Source organism: Heteronotia binoei, chromosome 16 (assembly GCF_032191835.1).
Source record: "Heteronotia binoei isolate CCM8104 ecotype False Entrance Well chromosome 16, APGP_CSIRO_Hbin_v1, whole genome shotgun sequence".
Classification (NCBI taxonomy): domain Eukaryota; kingdom Metazoa; phylum Chordata; class Lepidosauria; order Squamata; family Gekkonidae; genus Heteronotia; species Heteronotia binoei.
This window is the reverse complement of record NC_083238.1, coordinates 24,468,385-24,482,174: the sequence shown is the minus strand read 5'-3', so window position 1 is coordinate 24,482,174 and position 13,790 is coordinate 24,468,385. Positions and strand designations below refer to the sequence as shown.

Here is a 13,790-nt window from a genome sequence, read left to right as displayed (position 1 = left end):
GAAATGTACATTGTTTTCTAAAGGAACTTCCTTCCTTCCACACTCTCTCACACAATGCGAAGGCCCTTCTCCCTGCACACACCAGGAGGGACAATATGCCATCCACTCTTGGCACCATGAGGCAGATGGTCCTCGTGCCATCTGCTTCCATCCTTAGATGGTGAATTAGTAATCTGTACTGTCGCTACTCTTTTCTATCCAAAGTATACTTCTCTAATGAAGAGAGGAGTATTTTCTCTTTTGAAACTTGCGACGTGGCTCTGTGTAACTCTGTAAGCTGAGTAACTTGGTTAAGTGACGTCCCTATGCATGTAGCTTTATTTAAGCTCTCTGCTAACTATTGGGAACTGGCCTAACCGTACCAGTTAATCCCAACATTAAAAATCTAGTCCAACACTGTAACCACTACACCACATCAGCTTTCCCAGTCTAGAAGTGTAGGTCTACACCTGTCAAGGTGACCAGCAAGGAAAGCTACTTTACAAAGGAAAGGGCTGAAGAAGAGTTCTTGTTTGCTTCTGTGTCTGGTAGAGAATTGTTCAGGCTTTTCGCTGATGACATCTTGGCTTGCCCAGTGCCTTAGACTGCCAAAGCAAAATTCCCTCTGGCTTCTGCTGTTTACTACTTGGGTTCTTCAGAGGCAAATGTTTCATCACAGATCATTGACTCCCCTGTTGTTTCCTTCTAGTCCTATGGCGGCTACGTAGCCTCGCTGGCACTTGGGTCTGGCACTGGAGTCTTTCGGTGTGGGATCGCAGTGGCTCCTGTCTCCAGCTGGGAATATTATGGTATGGAAAAAAACCCAGAGACACCAATCCTAGAAAGTAGGGCACAAGGAATGAATTATTTTTGAAACACAGTCACCGCAAGGAGCTCTCGCAAAACTTACAAGAAAACTTAGTAGAAAAGAATCCTTCAAAGCACAGTTTCCTGCTCAGGCAAAACACAGTTCCCTCTGCATAGGCTCTATTGTCCCAGTATGGAAACTAGTTCATAATTATATCATCCAAGTAGGTAGTCAGACTCAGCAGTATACAAGAACTTTTTTAGAAACACACAAGTCAATCCAATCCCACTTCCTTTCACCATCAGGCCCCCTCCTTGTGCCCTCCTTTCCTCCCCACCTGCCTGCATGCGCTTCACCAGCCCATAGGCCCTTCCCTTTTGGGGAGGGACGGTGGCTCAATGGCAGAGTATTTGCTTGGCAAGCAGAAGGTCCCAGGTTCAATCCCCGGCATCTCTAACTAAAAAGAGTTCAGATAAATAGGTGTGGAAAACCTCAGCTTGAGACCCTGGAGAGCCGCTGCCAGTCTGAGTAGACAATACTCCCCACCAAAATAAGGACAGTGGCTCAGTGGTTAAGCATCTGCTTGGGAAGCAGAAGGTCCCAAGTTCAATCCCTGGCATCTCCAAAAAAGGGTCCAGGCAAATAGGTGTGAAAAACCTCAGCTTGAGACCCTGGAGAGCCGCTGCCAGTCTGAGAAGACAATACTGACTTGGATGGACCGAGGTTCTGATTCAGTATAAGGCAGCTTCATATGTTCATATATTCATATGTTCACTTGCAGGCACTCCCACTGCGCATGTGCACAGCTGCATGACCGTCTTCAGCCATTCTTTCCCAGGTTGCAGTGCCAGTGCAACAGGGATCATAGGTCACTAGCGACCTCATGGGGAGGGTAAACAGCAGTGTGCCTCACCAGAAACCCTGGGCCTTGGTAGCTGCCCCACTTCATGGTATGCTGATGTCAGCCTTCACTGTCCAAGTGCTCCTAACAAGTTTAAACCAATTTGGTGTAGTGATTAAGTGTGTGGACTCTTATCTGGGAGAACTGGGTTTGATTCCCCACTCCTCCACTTGCACCTGCTGGAATGGCCTCGGGTCAGCCACAGCTCTGGCAGAGGTTGTCCTTGAAAGGGCAGCTGCTGTGAGAGCCCTCTCAGCCCCACCCTCACAGAATGTCTGTTGTGGGGGAGGAAGATAAAGGAGATTGTGAGCCGCTCTGAGACTCTTCGGAGTGTAGGGCGGGATATAAATCCAATATCTTCTTCATCTTCATCTTAAACATGCATCTTTCAAGTAGCCAAGTGACAAGTTTAAGCGTGCATCTTTCAAGTAGTCTTTCAGGATTCGGATGTAGAGAAGGCAACTGAGGACATAAGAAAGAAAAGTCATTGAATGCTCAGAAGGGTGCTTGTGCTAAAGGATTGCGGGACATGAGTAGTCATTTACTGCAGTTTTGTCAAAGAAAAATGTAAGCAGAATCAATGGTAAACATATAGTATGCTGATATTGTTTTCTGTAGGCTCAAATTTAGTTCACCATCAACAGAAATGGGAACTGGCTATGCAAGATAGCACTAGCCATGCTACAATAATTGTCCTGTTCTGGGCTGTATCCACACATTGTTGCACAATTCACGTGTGTTATAGCAATATTAGGTTTTGTAGAATCTTTCGGGCTCAAGTGCCGTGTTCTACTGGAGAAAGTTTTCCTTCCAGACGTTTCGTTCTCAGCTGCGGAGAACATCCTCAGTGGCGTTGCAGCCGGAGCAGGCGTTCTGACCTTCTTGGCTGCTGTGCATTGAGTGGGGCCAGGGCTGCTGGAGAGCTTCTATTTCTAGACTGTTATAGCAATAGTCCACTAGTGGGTTTTCTTGTGTAAACAGAACAGTCTGGTTGCAAAGGACTGCTACGGCTCAGTGATTGTGCGGCTGAGATCAGAACAATGTGTGGCTGCAATCAATCACAATCAATGTGTGGCTGCAGATCAGAACATTGTAGCAGAATGGAATAAGAGAGGGTTAGTAGGGCTCATTTGATTGAGGTGAGCAGTAAGCCTGGAGGAATAAATTTCAAAGGAGGGACAACTAGTATTGGGGGAGGGTGTTTAAGCGACTAAAGATCATACGTAATTTACTTCCCTTTTCTTTAATACATTGAACTAACAAACATGATCAGTCCTTTCATTTCCAAAAGTTCTGATTAGCTAAAACCTGGGGAGGGGAGGAGACTCCTAGATAAAGAACGGAGATGAGGAAGCTGATGGGGAGGGGTCTGCAAACACAGCAGGGTCCCTGCAGTCATCTCCTCCACCCCCAGCTCTCTGAATCAGCGTAAACTATGGCGCACGTAACTTCTGCTTCTTGTGTCTGCCAGAAGAATGACAAACGTTCAAGAAGATCCTATTTGGAAAGTGCACTGCATTGGAATGCCATTAGCATGATTCTGCATTTAAAAGGGAAAATATCTGCAACAGAAGTAAACCTCCCCATTTTGTTGCTAGTGACCTACGATCCCAATGGCACACACTGAGGTTGCAACCAGAAAAAGAAGGGCTGAATGAGAATTAAAATTAAATGAATTTTTTTTAAAAAAAACCCCACTCCAATGTGTTACATATTTCCTCCCCCTGATGTATGAACCCAGACTGATGTTTTTTGTTAGACAGAAGGACAGCTGTTCGATTTCCCTCTCTTCTCATTACAACAATATATGCACAGACAGAATTACTATTTGTGGTCCCTTTAGAAGCCGAAAGGACTTTCTTTGGGTGGCTGTCCTCAATCTAAGGGTATTGCCACTTTGACATTTATAAGCAGTGCTCCACCAGCCTTCTCCCATAACTGGCCCCAAATACTGCTGGTTTGTTTTTCTTTCTCCCCTATTCCCAGAAATGAAGGAAAATACAAACTTCTCTAAATACGTCAGTGTTCTATTCTGCCAAAGGTAAGCATTATTTAAGTCCTACTGGTGTCAGTAGAAGAGTTAAGTATGTGTTTAATATTTTTCCACTGAGATCAACGGGCTTTTAAAGTAATTACCTTTGGACGGATTATATACTTTTTCTTGTGACTGCAAGCTGGTAGCACATAAACCGTGAAATAGTCCCTGCTCAGTGCTGGTGTATATCCCTCTCCTTCACCCAACTATAGTTTTAGGCAAGACCTTATTGGCTACCCCCACGTAGCTACCCCTATACAGCTACCTACATACCCCTACATAGCTATCCCTGTGATTGACTTCATGGGTCGCCAGCCACTATGGCCTGATCCTGGACAAATAAAGCTTTAAAATAATCCAGATTACAGCAAACTACTTATTCCTCCAAATGCACAGCAAGGAATAAATGGGATCACCTCAACGATATTTGCTGTTATCTGTAATACAATATGTCTGGAAATGTATGAATGTATGAGGGCTTATTCTAATGTTGTTGCATATTTCAGCATCCATTTACACTGAAAGATTTATGGGTCTTCCAACAAAATCTGACAATCTCGAGCACTACAAAGTAAGACTTCTATATGATTACTGGTTGTGGGCGTTTTTAACCAGCTTTTCTCAACCTCCATTCTTTCTGCCCTTGTTTCAGAACACTATAAGGCATCGCACCCCCTCTCCCATGCTCTCATACTTTTCTTCCAGTTGACTGAAGAGTTGTTTCCTTCCAACGGAACCAAACTGGGTATCTCACCCCTTAAGCTCAGTACAGATGATCCACTCTGCACAATGAATAACCAGGCAGGAGGGAAGAACAGGAAGGGGCACTCTGGCCCCTCCCCTTGCCTCCACATAATTGCCTGGTCATCTGCAGAGTGCAAGCCCATGTATATCCCCCCCTCTGTGATCAGTGACAGCTCTTTCAGAATATTGCTGATAGCAGGTTGCCCATGGCCTTTTCTTCCATGCAGAAAAAGGTGTTAGGCAAAAATCAATTTTAAGTCTAAAATTTTAGAATTGGAATATTGGAATTTGTATGTCTAGGGTTTAAATTGTGTCTGCCTTGAATTGTATATTTTGTTATTTGGTTATGCTGCATATTTTGTTATGCTATGCTATGTTATGCTACTTGGTGGGTCTCTGACCGTATTATACAGATAGAGTATTCTTCCAGGAAGTAACATTCATATGGTTGCCAATCCCCAGGTGGGGGCAGGGGATCCCCTGGTTTGGAGGCCCTCCCCACGTTTCAGGGTTGTCAGAAAGCGGGGGGAGGGGAGGGAAATGTCTGCTGGGAACTCTATTATTCCCTAGGGAGATTTATTCCCATAGAAAATAATGGAGAATTGATCCGCGGGTATCTGGGGCTCCGGAGGGGCTGTTTTTTGAGGCAGAGGCACCAAATTTTCAGTATAACATCTATTGCCTCTCCCCAAAATATCCCCCAAGTTTCAAAAAGATTGGACCAGGGGGTCCAATTCTATGAGCCCCAAAAGAAGGTGCCCCTATCCTTCATTATTTCCTATGGAAGGAAGGCATTGAAAAGGTGTGCTGTCCCTTTAAATGTGATGGCCAGAACTCCCTTTGGAGTTCAATTATGCTTGTCACAGCCTTGATCTTGGCTCCACCCCTAATGTCTCCTGGCTCCACCCCAAAGTCTCCTGGCTCCACCCCCAAAGTCCCCAGATATTTCTTAAATTGGACTTGGCAACCCTAAACATTCAGCACATGACCAGGCGATCACCTGGAGATGGGGTGGGGCCAGTGCACTCATATAGTGAGTTAGTGCACTATGGGGGGGTTCATCTGTATTGGATTACTTAGTAGCGGGCTGAGCATCACACATACATTATAATCAGTAGCAGTAATATCTTCACTGGTACTAATTAACTTATCTGGAGTCAGTAAGTAAAACTTTCTAGTGCTTCTATTGAACTGCACATTCCTTGGTTATTCTATGGACTTGCAGCTCCAGTTTGTCCAGTAAGCTACCTAAGTAATATTACTGACTAATACTGAGTCAACTCATTGCCACACGCAGGCCTCATTTTGGGCACGAGCTCACAGGAGCAGAGCTCCAGAACCTCTACATTTTGTTGTGCTCTTCCTTTCTTACCCCATCCCTACCCCAAATACTTGCTTCTGGGCTCCAGTGTTTAATCCCTCTGTGAGAATTTTGCGGATTTGACAAAACTTTCTAATATTCTCCCCCACGAAAAATGGGAAAATAACCAAAACGTATAAAGCAGACAGATGGCAATCTCCATCATGCCACTGTGGCCACATAGGAGAAAGTAATTTAAAAAGGTATGACGGGAGTAAGGTTTGATTATGACCATTCTAATTCAAGAAGCATTTTAAGGTAGATGCTGAGCTGCTACAATTTAGTACACCTTCCGGTGATGTCAGGGGTGTGTGGCACATGCAAATGAGCTGTGCTAATGAGCGCTGGCACCTCTTTTTCTATGAAATGACCCCTGGCCAAGAGATAACTCTGGGAAGCATATTGCATAAACACTAGGGTTTAGCAATCAGGGATATATTAGCTTGGGTCTTAGGCTTGCCAATCCCCAGGTCCCAGTGGGGGATTCCCAGTTTTGCAGGCTCCTTCCTCGCCGGCTCCAGTCAACTCGCCGGCGGGGGAAACCCCACCCCCACAGCCCCCACCTGCCTTTCCACTTCAGAACACTAAAGGAACCTTGAAAAGGCTTGCTTTTTGGATGGTGTGTCTGTGCCTTTAAATCTATGTCCTAGGCTAAATGGGAGTGGGGTGAGCTGGCAGAACAAAATGGCTGTTCCCAGTTAGCTTTGAAGCTGTAGTAGTCCAGACCCTCCATTTGTTTCACAATCCTTTAGAAGTTGTTTGCATAGTAAAAGATAAACTAGAACCTTTGCTTTCCCTGTGTTAGTCTGAAGAACTTGGAATTTCAGCTACTTGTAAGTAAATTGCCCCAGTGAGACCACACAAGTGTGGGATTGCAGACTGTTTATTTTGGCTTCTCTCTCTCTGTGAGAGAGAGAGTGTGTGTACACGGAGGTGCAGCTACTTGGCTATGAGGAAATGAAGACTGTATTCAGGGGAACTGCACTGCTATATTTTTACTTAATTATTTTAGGGAATGTGAAAATCTCCTGGCTCCTCCCCCAGAGTCTCCTGGCTCCACCCCCAAAGTCCCCAGATATTTTCTGAGTTGCACTTGGCAACCCTGTTGGGCTGGCTTGACCCAGGCTGCTCTTTTTTCGGCAAGGAGAAAACATGGAAACATCGAGCTGTTTCTTTTGTAATCTTAAGGATGTTGTAATTTTAAGAATTTCATCATGGGTCACTTCTGGTCGTGCAACAATAGATCACTTGGAAGCTTCCCATGCTTTCTTTAGTATGAACACAAGTTTGCAGAGGCAGGGAAAGCTGGGCCTGGAAAAACAAATACAGAGTAGTACAGGAGGCTTGTGCATTGACAGAATTTCATCTCTGCTGCTTGGACTGTGTTGGCTGAGCCTATAGTTCCATGTGTTTATGTCCTTAATTTCATATGTTCACCACATGTCAGTAATTCCATATGCATGCCACATGGATCCCCTCCCATCCTCCTCTAAAAAAAAAAATACCAGCTACTAAGCTGAAATGCACAACCAGCAGAATGCTAGGGCACAGCTCTTCCTGAACTGAAGAACTTCAGGCTGCATTTCAATGTACCATCTTTGTTCAATTAACCTTTACTAAACAGTGTGCTGTGGTTTGTATAGTCTGGTCTAAAGCAGGCGTCTAAATTCTGACCTGGATAATCCAGACTAACCTGATCTCATCAAAAGCTAATCAGGCTTGGCCCTGGCTAGTATTTGGGTGGGAGACCTCCAAGGAATACTGTGGTCTTGATTCGGAGGATGGCAACCCTTGCCACCTCTGAACAACCCTTGCCAAAAGTAAGTTGTGACTTTCCACTGCCACCAAAGCAGAAGACTGGTAAAGGGCTCCTTAACCCTTTTTTTTCCAGCACTGTTTCTGCTCCAAATAACACACTATCTGTTTCCTGGAGAGCCAGTTTGGTGTAGTGGTTAAGTGTGCGGACTCTTATCTGGGAGAACCGGGTTTGATTCCCCACTCCTCCACTTGCACCTGCTGGAATGGCTTTGGGACAGCCATAGCTCTGGCAGAGGTTGTCCTTGAAAGGGTGGCTGAAAGAGCCAGTTTGGTGTAGTGGTTAAGTGTGCAGACTCTTATCTGGGAGAACCGGGTTTGATTCCCCACTCCTCCACTTGCACCTGCTAGCATGGCCTTGGGTCAGCCATAGCTCTGGCAGAGGTTGTCCTTGAAAGGGCAGCTGTTGTGAGAGCCCTCTCCAGCCCCACCCACCTCACAGGGTGTCTGTTGTGGGGGAGGAAGGGAAAGGAGATTGTGAGACGCTCTGAGACTCTTCGGAGTGGAGGGTGGGATATAAATCCAATATCTTCTTCATCTTCTTCTTCTTTTTCTGAAAGCAGCAGCTTAGCAGCAACAGCTTTTAGCAGAAGAACCCCTGGAGGGGAAAGCATTACGCTAATCTTTCGCTTCAGAACACTGATGCATGAGCTGAGCTTCTAATCCCTCTTCCTAACACACTTATTTTTATATGTAAGTCCATTCAAAGACACGAGTCCTCATTTTGGGATGTCCTAAACAGGAGTTACACCCTTTTAAGTCAATGGGCCTGTCTCAATGGTAGAGCAGCTGTTTTATATATAGAAGGTCCCTGCTTTATTTATTTATTTAAAACACATGTATGTCCCCTTTCCACCCAGTCAGGGCCCACAAGGTAGTAAACATAAAAACGTTTAAACAATTAAAAATGCAGTTAGAATGATAAAATTCAGTTCAAAACCCATAAACAAACATCTCTTGAAGGAGGGCCAAGAACCATCATTGGGATGTGCCAAATTAAACAGAAAAGGATTCACCTGCTGGCGAAAGACACTGCTAGAGGGAAACAGATGAATTTCCCTTGCAAGGGATTTCCAAAGTTATGGTGCTACAATGGAGATGGTCCTTTCTTGGGCTGTCACTTGCCTAGCCTCAAATGGTGTGGGGCCACCAAAGGAAAGCTTCTAAGGATGACCAGAGGGAGTGGGTAGGTTCTATCCCTGGCACCTCTAGTTAAAAGGATCAGGTAGCAGGTGATGTGAAAGACTTCTGCCTGAGAATCTGATGACCATTGACAGTCTGAGAAGATAATACTGACCCAGATGGAACAATGCTCTGATACAAAATAAAGCACTTCCATATGATTGCACTGTAAGTCCACTGGAGTCAATGGACTTAGAAGGGTGCAGGTCTGCTTAGGACTGCGTCTTAACTGGTACAGTTCAACAAGCATTGCAGTTTATCATTCTGTTGATCAAGTACCATGACCTGTCCATGGACCAAGTTGGAAACGGTGCTAAATTTGTTTCTTATTTCTGATTTGTTACATTTCTGTTGAGCTCTTGATTCTCAGGTGGTTTTCCATCCAAAACTTTATAGGATTAGATCATAGAAGAGGGTTGATATACCTTCCCCCAACACCATGGTCCAAGCACCCCACCTCCAATTACTTCATAATATTACAGCCAGGGCTTTTTTGGTAGCAGGAGCACCTTTCCATATTAGGCCACACACCCCTGATGTAGCCAATCCTCCCGGAGCTTGCAGTAGGCCCTGTACTAAAAGGCCTGTAAGCTCTTGGAGGATTGGCTACATCGGGGTGGGGGAGTGAGCTAATATGCAAAGGAGTTCCTGCTATAAAGAAAGCCCTGGTTACAGCAAGACTCAGTCCTAGATTTGCCTTGGCATGTTCAGGGGTGGAATTCTAGCAGGAGCTCCTTTGCATATTAGGCCACACACCCCTGATGTAGCCAATCCTCCAAGAGTTTACAAGGCTCTTTTTTGTAAGCTCTTGTAGGATTGGCTACATCAGGGGTGTGTGGCCTACTATGCAACGGAGCTCCTGCTAGAATTCCACCCCTGGCCGTGTTGGTTCTGAATAGGGATCCTCAGGGCTTTGTTTGTAGGGGGGGGGGACCCAGCAGGAACTCATTTGCATATTAGGCCACACCCCTTGACATCACTGTTATCTCGCATAGACAGCAGAGACTCATTTGCATATTATGCCAACACCCCCTGACACCAAGCCAGCCGGAACTACGTTCCTGTGCGTTCCTGCTTTAAAAAGCCCTGGGGATCCTTCTAGTCTAGCATTCTGTTTCATACAGCAGCCAGCCAGTTGTCTTGCACAGCCAACAAATGGGACCTTCCTCTGATGTTGCCACCTGGCACTGGTACTCAGAGATTCACTGCCCCTGGATGCGGAGGTTCCCTTTAGTTGCCGTGACTAGTAGCTATTGGTGTGATCTATCCTTCATTGATTTGTCTAACCGCCTTTGAAAGCCATCTATGCCATACTGACCATCACTTTCTGGCAGTAAATGTTCCAAATAATTATTTGTTGAATGAAGAAATACTTCCTTATGTCTGTCTGGAAGACAGTGCCCCCCCCCCCCGCCAAGGTTTAGTATTATGGGAGAAGGAGGGAAAAGTTCTGTCTATCCACTTTCGCCACCCTGTTTGTAATTTTGTAAACCTCGATCCTGTCTCCCTTTCCTGCTTCTCCCCCGCAACCTGAAAAGTTTCAGACTCTTTAGCCTTAACTTATAGGAAAGGTGTAAAAAAAAGCACCAGTTGGTTGATGTTCTGCAGCAGGCAAAGTCTTAATTTGTTTATCCTTCTTAACAGAATTCGACAGTGATGGCCAGGGCAGAGAACTTCCATAATGTGGATTATCTTCTCATCCACGGAACAGCAGATGGTGAGCTTGATGAAAAGCTGGTGGCGAGAGTGAGATAGAATTGCTTTGTTTGAGAACCATCGTGCATTTTTCTGTGCCTCTGATTAGGGTCAGCACTTCAGACGCGTTTCCATTTTTCCATTTGGCACATTGAGCGCCACTGACTCATTGCTGATCACATCTGCCGTATCACTTGATAACTCATGAGTGTAATGCACGATGGTTGCGTATTTTCTGGCATTTATGTGTGAGTTCCCCCCCCCCCAACAGCCACTTCCTTTTTCTTAATTTTTTTTTCATCCTGTATTTCAGATAATGTACATTTTCAGAACTCTGCACAGATCTCCAAAGCCTTAGTCGATGCACAAGTGGATTTCCAGGCAATGGTAAATTCCATCAAGTTATCTAAAGATGAATGTACTATCTGTATACCAACATCATGCAATATTTTATGGTGTGTGGGTGGGGGGGACCATAGTGCAGCTACTGGTACATGTAGTTTGCAGAAGTGGAGTAGCTGAAAGATCTCAGATCACAATTCTGAGGGAAATGATTTTTAACACTTAAATTGCACTGCAAATATTAACCAGGGGCAATTTAAAAAAAAAAAATGATTGCAGGTTGCTGTATCTGAGAACTGATTTTAAAAACTGGAAAAGGGGGGGGGATGGATTCAGGGGTGGCCAATGGTAGCTCTCCAGATGTTTTTTACCAACAACTCCCATCCGCCCCAGCCATTGGCCATGCTGCCTGGGGCTGATGGGAGTTGTAGGCAAAAAACATCTGGAGAACTACCGTTGGCCACCCCTGGATGTGAGGAGAGATCCTAGGAGAAACCTGTGTACAGAAGCACAAATGCAACTGCCCATTCCTTTTGCTTCTCAGTAGCAATGGTAGCAAAATGGGGAATTGCCTCCTTGTGGCATTTCCATGGCTTGGATCCAGCAAGGCGCAAGCAGAAAAATAGACTTAATACAGTTCTGGCTGTACGAGATCTCATGAAATACCTAGCACGTTCATCCCTATGTGTTATAGTACCCAGAAATTGGTTGCCTAAAATCTTGCACATTCAGAAACACAAGTCAAGGTACAATAAGTTTGGCCTAGTGCAAGCAGCTCTCGTGGTCTTTTTCTTGTATTTTCACTTGTGCAAGTATTACTCCTCATGGGATCAACTGCTTGAGGACAGTGATGGATATGACAGTTAAACAGCATGGAAATATCACATTTTCTGTCTGTTGACCCATCCTTTCCCAACTTGTTCAGGGCAACAAACATGTATATTATCCTTTTTGCACATGAGAATTCTATTATGGCACTGAAAATCTTGAAAACGGTTATATTCCTGGCGTGATATTTTTAAAAATTGTCTTTATTTGACTCTCAGATTTCTTTGCCTTACTACAAATTGCTTTAAAAGCTTTTCTCAATAGGAAACTATCATGGGGCATATGTGCATATGTGGCTGTTTTAGATTGACAAAGTTGGATTTCCCTTGGATCCAAAAAGATAGTTGCATGGTTCTTTAGATCCTCCCTAGGATGTGGTGATGGCTGCCAACCTAAAGGCTTTAAAAGGGGAGTGGACAAATTTATGGAGGGTGGGGCTACCAATGGCTACGAGTCATGGTGGATATTAGGGGTGTGCTCTTGATATATACTGAGCTGAATAAATACCTGAACATGTGAGTTTGTGGATCAGACATCAGATCAGAGATCTGTACGTGGCTTCCAAAACAGCACTGCCCGAGTAAAAGCCAATAAAAGCACAGCTAGAAGGCACTGAAAGAGACTGTGGTCTCTTTAAATCTTTTTCTGAGTCCGCTTATGGAGTCACATTACCATAGCAGCACAACTCCCTGAGTGAACTGAGCAAGCATTTAAAGTTTAAATCCCTTCTGAGTTCATTCAGGAAGTTGCATCACAGTAGTAGCACAACTTGGCAAAGGAACTCAGCAAGCATTTTGAGTTTAAATCCCTTCTGCATTGTACCCTATGGGGATGGTCTCCAATGGTTACAGCGGAGCTGAATAAATTTGGCAATCCAGTTTATTTCCTGAATCCCAATATCAGTGTAACAAAGTAGGAGTCAAGTGGTACCTTTAAGACCAACAAAGTTTTATTCAGAACGTAAACTTTCACATGCATGCATGCTTCGTCAGACGAGGGGATAGGGTACAGTGGGCTATCCCCTCGCCTGAAGAAGTATGCATGCATACGAAAACTTACATTCTGAATAAAACTTTGTTGGTCTAATGTTACAACTTGACTCCTACTTTGTTCTACTGCTTCAGACCAACACGGCTGCCCACTTGGATCTACCAGCATCAGTGTGATATCATGAATGTTGGGAAATATCTATTTCTTCCCCACATGCCAAATGGATATCTACTTCCTCCAGCTACAAGAGCAATAAACCTCTTTGTAACAGTTGCTGGGGAGCGTGGGTGGGACGATTCATGCGGGCTTCCTAGAGGCAGCTCATTGACCCCTGCGTGAACAGAATGCTGGACTTGATGTGCTTTTGGTCTGGTTCTTCTAAGGTTTTTGAACTTAAGCTATATTATTTTTCTCTTCTTTTTTAGTGGTACACTGACCAGAACCATGCCATTCCAGGTGCTTCTCTTAAACATCTTTACATCCATATGACCCACTTCCTCAAGCAGTGCTTTTCCCTCGTTTGAAGCAGGCTTCCTCTACTGGCCTTCACTGTTTACACATCAAGGAGAACAATTTTTGCAACATTAGCTATGCAACATTAGCTACGCAAATTAGGCATATTCTAAAGACTCAATGTGTGATTTGCGGAAGGCCTGATGACCACACCTCTTATTGACATTAACGTACCAGTTTGTGTTTGGGTATGTTTATTTGTTAAGGGGGAAATGAACAATAAAACAGAGACAAATTTCGAAAGGCTGCGCATATTTCATCCACCTCCTTCCTTAGTATTCAAATCTAGATGCTTTGTCAAATATATGTTTCTCTTTGGAAAAGGCCGTAAGGCATTAATTTTAGAATGCACAGACTGCGTTATACTAATGCATCAATAATAGGAACAGTATTCAGACTGGCAGTAATATACTTTTTGGAAAATACCACATTACCAACTTAGAAGGTTTCTCTTCTGAATCAACAGAGTAAGTGCTGAGAGATACAAGGCTCAGCTTTGTCCTGTGAGAATGAGCACAGGATAAGACATAGGTGCTTCTGCCTTCCCAGTCTGTTTGTTCCATAATCATGAGTTTTTGGCAAACCTAAGATTGTCGTT

At 44.4% G+C, this 13,790-nt stretch overlaps 1 protein-coding gene across 2 annotated transcripts in view; it reads left to right on the top strand.

Annotated features, from left to right (window-relative positions):
- Positions 1-13,435, top strand: part of FAP (fibroblast activation protein alpha) — a 95,904-nt gene extending 82,469 nt beyond the window's left edge. For both annotated transcript variants that reach the window (XM_060257265.1, XM_060257266.1), the window contains exons 22-26: positions 689-788; positions 4,230-4,294; positions 10,469-10,541; positions 10,833-10,906; positions 13,105-13,435. In XM_060257265.1, coding sequence (XP_060113248.1) covers positions 689-788; positions 4,230-4,294; positions 10,469-10,541; positions 10,833-10,906; positions 13,105-13,203 — 411 coding nt within the window. In that variant the 3' untranslated portion in view covers positions 13,204-13,435. The remainder of the gene's footprint in view (positions 1-688; positions 789-4,229; positions 4,295-10,468; positions 10,542-10,832; positions 10,907-13,104) is intronic.
- The last annotated feature ends 355 nt before the right edge of the window (positions 13,436-13,790 follow it).